General features: G+C 44.4%; 1 protein-coding gene across 2 annotated transcripts; it reads left to right on the top strand.

Moving 5' to 3' along the window:
* The first annotated feature begins 12 nt into the window (after positions 1–12).
* On the top strand, positions 13–8475 carry PIG-A (phosphatidylinositol glycan anchor biosynthesis class A). 2 transcript variants are annotated; one of them, XM_089573418.1, is made up of 12 exons: positions 14–196; positions 309–465; positions 534–656; positions 952–1127; positions 1699–1814; positions 2375–2482; positions 3868–3974; positions 4547–4629; positions 4776–4861; positions 6171–6354; positions 7590–7689; positions 8301–8475. In XM_089573418.1, exons 1-12 carry the CDS (start codon positions 165–167, stop codon positions 8382–8384), a joined length of 1356 nt encoding a protein of 451 aa, XP_089429544.1. In that variant the 5' UTR covers positions 14–164; the 3' UTR covers positions 8385–8475. The 2 variants fall into 2 exon arrangements, with proteins under 2 accessions (XP_089429545.1, XP_089429544.1); XM_089573419.1 differs by lacking the exon at positions 534–656 and having other exon boundaries at positions 13–196.
* The last annotated feature ends 698 nt before the right edge of the window (positions 8476–9173 follow it).

Genomic DNA, 9173 nt, shown 5'->3' on the forward strand with positions numbered 1-9173 from the left:
ATAAGGCCAGCTTTTTTTAGAGTTGTTGTGTCACGTGACCACTTTCGCGCATGTCGTCGATTTCTTCGGCCCACCACCGATTTCGTTGTGTGCGGTGTGTTGCGATGACTCGACTGTGCTGCGTTCCCTTCGGATCACACTTGTAGGATCACACTCACTAGCTTATGAGAATGGAACGAAAGCGGCATCGAATTTGGTAATAATCTCCTCCTACTAAGCATGGCTTGATCGTTCTTCGCTTACAAGTCCGTGATGGCTAGTTTCACTTTTGTGCTTCGGATCGTCACATACCTGCTCATTTCTTGCAGCATGGTCTCGGACTTCTTTTATCCCAACACAGGAGGCGTAGAAAGTCACATTTATCAACTCTCACAGTGTCTGTTATCTCTGGGACACAAAGTTTGTGTAATAACACACGCTTATGGCGACAGGAAGGGGGTACGGTACATGACTTCTGGACTCAAGGTACGATACGTTCTTGCCGAATATTTTTTTAAGCGCTGCTTTGTCGTTACTCGTCTTATCTTTTCCAGGTGTACTACCTTCCGTTTCTTGTTATATACAACCAGTGCACTCTGCCTACCATTATGATCTCTTTTCCGCTCATACGGAACATTCTCATAAGAGAAGAGATCACGGTTGTCCACGCACATTCAGTAAGCATCGATTGCCCTTTGGCTCATGTTGTCACTGGAATAAATAATACTGTTACCTGAACTAAACACATCAAGTACAAGGAAAGAATATGCAGACGCTCAATTAATGACAGTGAAAAATGTATCACATTGTGAGCAGCACTACTGTAACAGAGAGAATAACCTGTAGATATCTGATTGTTCATCATGGTTCGCTAAACATTCACCGCCTGATAATTTTTTTGTTACGCTATTCAGATTGCAGGAGGCAGTTTATGCTTTTCTTAACTGACCTCAAACCCTTTTTCTCCTGAAGGCATTCTCATCGCTAGCATTGGAGGTTATGCTCCATGCTTCCACCTTGGGCCTTCGAGCTGTCTTCACGGACCATTCGCTGTTTGGCTTTGCGGATGCCAGTGCAATCATCACAAACAAACTACTGAGCATGTCTCTCTCCTTTGCCAACCACGTGATATGCGTCTCTCATACCGGGTAACTCTGTTTGGCCTTTCTTTCTTGCTTGGCTGTACTTTATTTTTTCCCCTCTGCCACAGCTTGGTGGCATTTTGCGCTCAATCTGGGCAACCGCATATTATTGGGCTGGTACTGCATTGTATGTCCATTTGGATTACTTTTAGTTGCCTTGTATATAGCTGTGGCACTAGAAATGAATGCGCTTCTTTTAGGGGCTATTGTGAATTGGCATTAGCAGATCCTGAAATATGCCGCTTGATTTAACCAGGATAGGTGATGAAAATGCATGCAGTCTCTCTCTGCATGATGATAACAGAATGGAAAGAGCGCATTGATACCTGCTTTGACTGCACAAACTTTGGTGCCTACTTTGTAGTGCATTAGAAGAGATCTGATGTGCGAGCGCTTGAAGGAGCTAGGACATATTGTTTCCGCATTTATAAGGAAAGTCAGCTTGCACTTGTCTTAAAGCTCAGGCTGTCTGCTTGTGTAGCCTTATTCTTATGATATGGCATTGATAGCAGCCGTCACATTATTGTCATTCTGGGCCATTAAACAGAGTTTTGCTTTTGTTGTACTTGCTTTTCAGCAAAGAGAACACTGTTTTAAGGGCAAAAGTGCACCCTGCAAGGGTGTCTGTCATTCCGAATGCTGTGGAGACGGCAGTTTTCTTCCCTGACCTGAACAAAAAGCCTTCAAACAAAGGTGAAGACCTGTATTTCAGTACCTGAACACAACGTGTTATCAGGCTAGTTGGTACATTCTTCAATACAGCAAAGTGTGTGGGAATTACATGTACACGAGGCTGGACACAGGATGAGAGCATCCTCCCATGTGCTTCTCCCATGCCTTGCCTAACTATGTGTGCGTAAATGAGCCAACTTTTTCTTGTGAAATAAAATTTGCTGTACCAGTTGGGTGCTGAATTACATATTAGACAACATGTCACCTGTAGACAGCTAGCAAGGGTAAGCCAGTGCTCAGTGGTATCATGCACACATTGTTTAGTTTTTGTCCTTGTAGAGTTTATTCATGTATTGGACTTGCACTAGAGATCTCAAATATTCACACGCTCCTGCTACTTACTCTTTGAAAGCAGGGAATAAATCTATTTTGTGTGTTACACTGCCATATTCATCTTGTGTGCACACCAGTATGTGCTACCAGCCTGCTTTCGCACACCGGAACAAAGTAACATATTGGTGTGTATGTCTATAAGAGGCATGTTTTGCTACAATCACCAAGATGATGGTCTCCTTTTTCAGTGACGATCATTGTAGTCAGTCGGCTGGTGTACCGTAAGGGTGTCGACCTGATGGCTGGTGTCATCCCATTGATCTGCAACAGGCATCCTGATGTGCAGTTCATCATAGGTAAGCAGGAGAGTTCGCCGACAGAACTGTGTCCTTGGCCTGTGCATAAAAGCAGCGTCAATTAACACAGATTTATGTATTGGCATACATGAATCGGGCCAACTGGCCATGCTTGTACCATTACTTGTCAGGACTACCTTTAGCATTCACATACTTCCATTTCACTTTCATTTTTTCTTTGGCAGCTGCTGTTGGTGATCTTGACTTTTTCAACGCATGAAATGCTTTGGGGTTTCAACAGAGAGATTTAGCATAGCAGAGAGGTACTAGCATAGGCGCATACTGGTTAACCGGACGCCGGCTGCGTACGCACAGTGGCCCTACCTGGCCCCATCCATGCCACCGCATGTGCGCAGGAGGCATCTGGTAAACTGGTATACGTCTGCGATGTTACACCTCTGTTATGCTAAAAGCGTCTATTGTGGTCAGTGTTGTTGAGGAGACAGAGAATTCACCGACTGAAGTAAACTTTGCCACGAAATTACAAAGTATGTTTATTCCTATGATTTTTGAAGTTACGCTGAGAAAAGGAAAAAGGCTATAAATGGTGGAGTTGAACCGGTGGAAGCCTTTGTGTTGATACTGATGCTGAAATTATCAATAGAGAATGCACCTACAGCTACTATGGTCAGGCTATAGGAGTAATATCACACATATAGCAGCTGTTTGTGCCTGCAGTGATGTGGCAGTTGGATACTTGCTGTTAAGTTTCTTTGTGTTATGCAGGATGGTTCTAGGCTAATGCCTTGAAAGGAGGCCATGCTTACACTTGCCCTTTGTGGAGCAACACTTTTTTTTTTTCAATTTTTGATACCTTAAAGAGGTTCTTAATTGTCTTTTAGGCATGGCAAACAAACCAACTCAGCATAGAAGTGTGCATGGTTGTGAAGATCTCAGCAAAGTTATGCCATCTTACAGGGATCTAGTTATGCTCCCCATTGTTTCGTACAGTGGTAATATCTGTAATGCTTTTCTATCCATCTCACACACAATCTCGAGTAAATTGCTTGAATTGCAAAGTAGTTTGCTGCCGTACTCAAATTATTGGCAACAAATTTTGTTGATGTTAAATCTTGGGAAAGCGTATTCCTTGGATAGGTATGGTTGTTTCAAGGCATCTCTTGGAGCATGTCAAAGCCTCTTTCACTCTGCTTTTAAATTTTTAAAGTATTTTTGAAGAAATGTGCACAGTGAGTGTTTGACATCCATGCGACTAGATCAGTGCCTGATTGGACAGTGCCAGTGCTGCTCAGTTCTGTGTTGTCCAGTCTTAGCCGTGTTTCAAAATTTATATTGATTGCCCAGTTTCTTATTCTTTTCTTGATGAAATCAGAAAATCAGAGCTGCATGTAAATGATCTCTCACCATTCCGATCTTAACTTCAGGTGGTGATGGCCCAAAACGGTTGGTGATTGAAGAAGTTAGGGAAAGACATCGCCTGCAGGAACGAATTACGATGCTGGGAGCCATTGAGCATGACTCTGTGAGAGATGTGAGTGCTGCATTCAGGGTAGCCTTTCATTTGTGATCAGTCTATGAAGAATGCAAGCTATGAAGAATGGACAGTTATTTGCCATTTTTTCGGTGCATGAGCTGCAGTATTATTAAAATTATTTGGTTTATATTATTGAATTTGGGCAGCAACAAAGGAATAATCAACAAAGGCTTTAGGTCTGTGTTAAGACTGACATTTGCTACAATGGCATATACTTCATGAACATCTCTAGCTTTCCTTTGTGCTTTATTCTAGTCATATTCTTTACCAGTGACTTGAGCCCTAATGTCAACCCATGATCAGCTATTCAGCACACTGATCATTAATAAGAGTATAATAGAACCCATTCATATTTCACTCCTCCAGATCACTCTTCACTGCGTAATTGGTGTAATGTTACCATGCTGAATTTATTAGACTTGAACTAGTTTTTTGACCTGATAAGGATCAGCCTTATATTACTTTTGTGTTGCTATTACTTTTTTATTTGAACTGTAACCTCTGAATTATAACAATCATAGTTTAAGTCATGTACCTGACTGCCCGACTGCAATGACCATCTTTCTCAGGTGATGGTTCAAGGGGACATCTTCCTCAATGCCTCGTTGACGGAAGCATTCTGCATGGCTATTGTGGAGGCATGTGCTTGCGGGTGAGCTTACTTTCGTGGGCTTTGTTGGTGGAGAAAAGAACCTGTGGAATTGGCTTTTATTCTGCTAAGCCTCGGGGCAAATTCTTGTCTGGCACACTTTTTTGTGTATGCCGATCGTTCTAATTGTTTCTGTGCCAACTGCTTAGCCTGCAGGTTGTGAGCACCAGGGTTGGAGGCGTGCCCGAGGTGCTGCCACCAGACCTGATCCACCTCTGTGATCCCAGCGTGCGAGGCAAGTCGAGCCCAGCTCAGGCTTTATCTTTTTCTCCGTTTTTATGCGAAGCATATTGCTAGAGCTATGCCCCACGCCGTCACCGTGGCTGTACGCGTCCAACCACGTGACACGATGACGTCACACCACGTGACACGATGACGTCATGACAGATGAGAAACAGGTCCCCCACCTCGCGCCGTCGCTCGGAGCTGTACGCGACCAACCACGTGACACGATGACGTCACGACAGATCGCCGTCACGCGCTGGGAGAGGGAGAACGATGCCATCGCACAGACGCCGGAATGTCCTCGAGCGGCATTCCCGCGCATTTCGAACGCGCGTTCACACTCGGTGTAGGTGAAACGCTCGCTCCACCGGGCAGGCGGACGCGGCTTCCGTGGCAATCCAGGCGCTCACCCAATGCGCGTCTCGGAGTTAGTCGGTGTTCCGCTGTAGCCATGCCGTTGTCTTCCCCCACGACGAAGGCTTCTAGTGGTTGTATTAAAATGACCAAGTATTCAACCAAGGAAAGCCATGTATTACCAAGCCTAGCCATCAATATGCTTCGCATCTGACTAGGCTTAACCTTAGCTAAGCCTCAGCCATTTTTTTTTTTAAATTCTCCTCTCCACTCTGAGAGGGGCGGGAGTGAGTGAGGCGTGAAACATAGCTATATGTGTTTAGCCTTGGTCACTTGACACATCCGTCACTTTCACACATTAACTGTTGTGCCACAGCATCAATCATGCAAACGTGCTAGGAGTATGCACTGCACTTGCTGTATTTAAATTATCATGATGTGCATCACCGGTGTGGTGCTAGATTAGAGTATTTTTTTCTGTAGAACTCTTAACTAATTTTGAAGGTGAAAGTGTTCTTTTTTTAGTTACGGTGTGAATTGCAACAAACATCTAAGGGCATAGAAGTGCAAAGTGCAGTGGCAAGCGTAAAGGTTGATGTGAATTAACAGTCAGGGTAGCATTCAACAGCTTGGCAAAGGTGTGACAATATGCACTCGTTGTGAGGTTGCTCGAGTAGTGATGCAGTATATTGATCTAGGTCAAGTAATCACAACAGATCGAAGTCATAAGAGAAATTTTATGGAAGGAAAGTTGCATCTGTTTAGTGAACTAAAAGCGGAATTTTGTGTATATGCAAGTTCCATTTCTCACAGGTCTAGTTCCCATGATTGTGTTATTCCATTGCCATGTTTCCAGTATATTATTTATGATAGCTATTGGAGTTTGAACATTGCAGTGTTACGAGCTTTGTGCTATCCTGGAGCGCGTGATCTATTTGTTAATTGGAATGCGCTCAACTGTGCAGGTCTTCTCGAAGGGCTGGAGTGTGCCATAGAGCGACACCGCCGAGGCGACGTTGTGCCGGCTGCAGAGGCACACGCGCGAGTAAGCAGAATGTACCAGTGGGAGAACGTGGCCAGGCGGACACAAGTTGTCTACGATGCCATTGAACATGAGCCTCCGGTTTCGCTTAGCGAGAGGCTGGAAAGGTAGGCACCACCTGAGGCGAAGTGCCTTCTGAGCAGTGAAGGATACAAAGAGTGCTGTGTATTACTGTGACCAGGCTATGCTGCTAGTTGATTCACACACAGAGCTTATGGGTCTGTGTCCTGAAAGGGAAACTGAGATGTGCTGGTTTTGTTTTTGTAGGCTGGTTGTGTTTTGAGGATGAATATTGATTCTTGCTTACATTGAAGCTCAATGCTCAGAGACCTCTTTTAAATGAGAATACCTGCTCTTCATGTCTTCTTAGGGCCTTCCGATTAGATAGGTGTTAAGGTAACCAGCTTTCCTGCAGTACTTCTAGGTTCTAGAGGACACTGGGCTCATGCTAGGATCGCTTGGTATGACGCTATATCTTTAATTGGTTAATGCCCATATAAGCAGACTTGGTCATTCTCCACTTTACATTCATAGATTGATGGAGTCCTCATAATACTCCTGGCACACAGGAGGGGCTTGCAAGACCCAGGTTGCTCTTCCCGAGCAACCTCCGGGGCTTGTGAGATATTAAGGGATTTTAGAGTGAGAGCTCTACTCCTCGAGCTACAACTTTCGATTTCGATGTGGATGAGACAATGACCTTCTATGTCTCACAAGGTCAAACCGAACTTAACTGCGTGGTGGTATGGCCCAAGCTATGGTAGTATGACCACGTGGTCATATGACTATGACCATTGGGAACCTGGCCTTGGCATTTTACCTTGACATTTGATTTGAAACAGTGGGGACCATGCTTAATAGAGCTTTTGCTTGTATTACTAGGTTCAAGCCACGTTGAACCCCAGCCATTTTTTCACTCACACCAACGCCGACGATGCCGGGCCTTCCGCACAACGGGATCCATAATTCTCTCGAGTTGAAAAGTGAATATATACTCTGCTTAACTAAAGTCATGAGGTGCTTTGGCAGCTATGCCTACTGACAGATAGTGGCCTGAATTAACAAATTTGCTCACTCGTAATGCTCACCTACTTGACCCGATATAGCTTTTAAACGCGATCCATGGGAATGTGCATGAATGATGGTCTTGTTTTGAGCCCTAGGCCACTCATAAATGACACAAATGTACTTGCTGGTGCACAGTTTGAGTGCTCTAGACATGTACTATACTTTAGTGGGGCAACAGTGGGATGTGCTGCATTACTTGTCGTTTGTTACACCATTGCAGCAAAGGCACCGTTTTCTTGTTGTGTGACAATGTGCGTTTGCTGTCTTGGAACAGGGCAAAAGGCTGTGGCTTTGTCTTTGCTCAAATCTTCTGGCTAGTCATCCTCATCCTGCATATCACCCATGTTGTGCTGTCGTACGTCAGGCCGAATGCGGTGAGTTCTTGTCCTGCTTTTGCTTGTCTCTGTGACGTGATGAGACATTAACAAGATACTGCATGCACAAACTTCCTGTTTCTTTGGTACAGATCGTACCAAAGTACTCCTGTTAAGTAGTAGTAGTAGTGGTTTATTTAAAATAATAGTAAAAAGGAAGGAAAAGATTTTTGCTAGCCCCTGCATCTGTCATCGCTACAGGAAGCACCTGAGCTGGGGCAGCGGAAATAGAGGGATAGAAGGCAGACTGGAGAAATGAAATGAGAGAGGTGAGGGGACAGGTAGAGAGTGTAGTGTCTCGGGAGAGAGGTACTATATACAAGTATTCTGTTTACAAACTGACATATGTACAGGTACTCCTGTTAAAGAAATCACTTCCGTTATATGATGCACGGCTGGAGTTGGCTTTTGGCAGTTGGTTTAACTTTTCCGTCCATTCTACCATCTCGGCCACTTTTCAGGTTTGCTGGTTACAATTTTGCGCATAATTGTTTGTTTTGTGAATTACCAAAACAAGATTAAATTGTACTTTGCTAATGACTTAGCACATGCAAGTATTGGCCATGTGACCTTATGCTCTCTTGTCTTTGTTTTCCCTATTTTATCCCCAGATGATTGACAAAGCAGTGGACTTCCCATCGGTCAAGACATCAGCAGAACACTCTTCAAAAAGCACAAAGAACACAAGTTTATAGCGGCGCTTGTAAATAGACCGTGCGTCAGATTAATTTACCATTTACACATTCATTATGGATACGAGTATATGAATAAAACTATCACAAAGTATTTGGCTGTTCTGTTTACTGCGTAGTTGTTGCCGATATCGCACTGTTGATTTCTCCTTGCGATGGTCCCGATTTCAAGGCAGCACAAACTTGTTCCTTCTTTCCTTGATGCGCAGGTAAAGGGGAATATGACAATGACCAGAGCTGTTTTTCATATGTCAAACGGCGGCCGAGAATTAAAAGGCGTAAGGCAGTTGCTAATTCGATAAGAAATTATTTTGGCAAGTGAAAGTTGAAAACGAGACTGATGTTGAGCTGATTCAGGTGGGGAGGATTGGGTTGGTTGGTCGGCCTCAAATATAGATGGCACATACCCACTACGGGGGAGTGGTCGAGACACGGGCGGTGAACTGCTGGATTTAATTGGGCAAAGAAACTGCACGAGGTTTTTCCTCTACATTTAACTGGGCATGGAAACTGCACGAGGTTTTTCTTCTACATTGTCTTCCCTTTAAAGAACGTACTCTTTTACTTTGTCGTCTACGCGAGCAGTGAAAACCAGCGTAGCTAAAGCAAGCGAAAACGTAAGCAGCAGAAACTCTGGGGCCAGGAGGAATTCGTGCGCGCCCAAATATTAATCGCCAAGACAGGCTGTTGTGCGTGTGCGCGTCAGAGGCGGGAAGAATGCACTTCGGAGACGGGTAGAGCACCGGCCGTTCCGTGGTTCACCGCAAAACCGATCTTGAGTCGACCACGGTA

The sequence above is a fragment of the Amblyomma mixtum genome, chromosome 2 (assembly GCF_055824585.1).
Source record: "Amblyomma mixtum isolate Tamu chromosome 2, ASM5582458v1, whole genome shotgun sequence".
NCBI lineage: Eukaryota > Metazoa > Arthropoda > Arachnida > Ixodida > Ixodidae > Amblyomma > Amblyomma mixtum.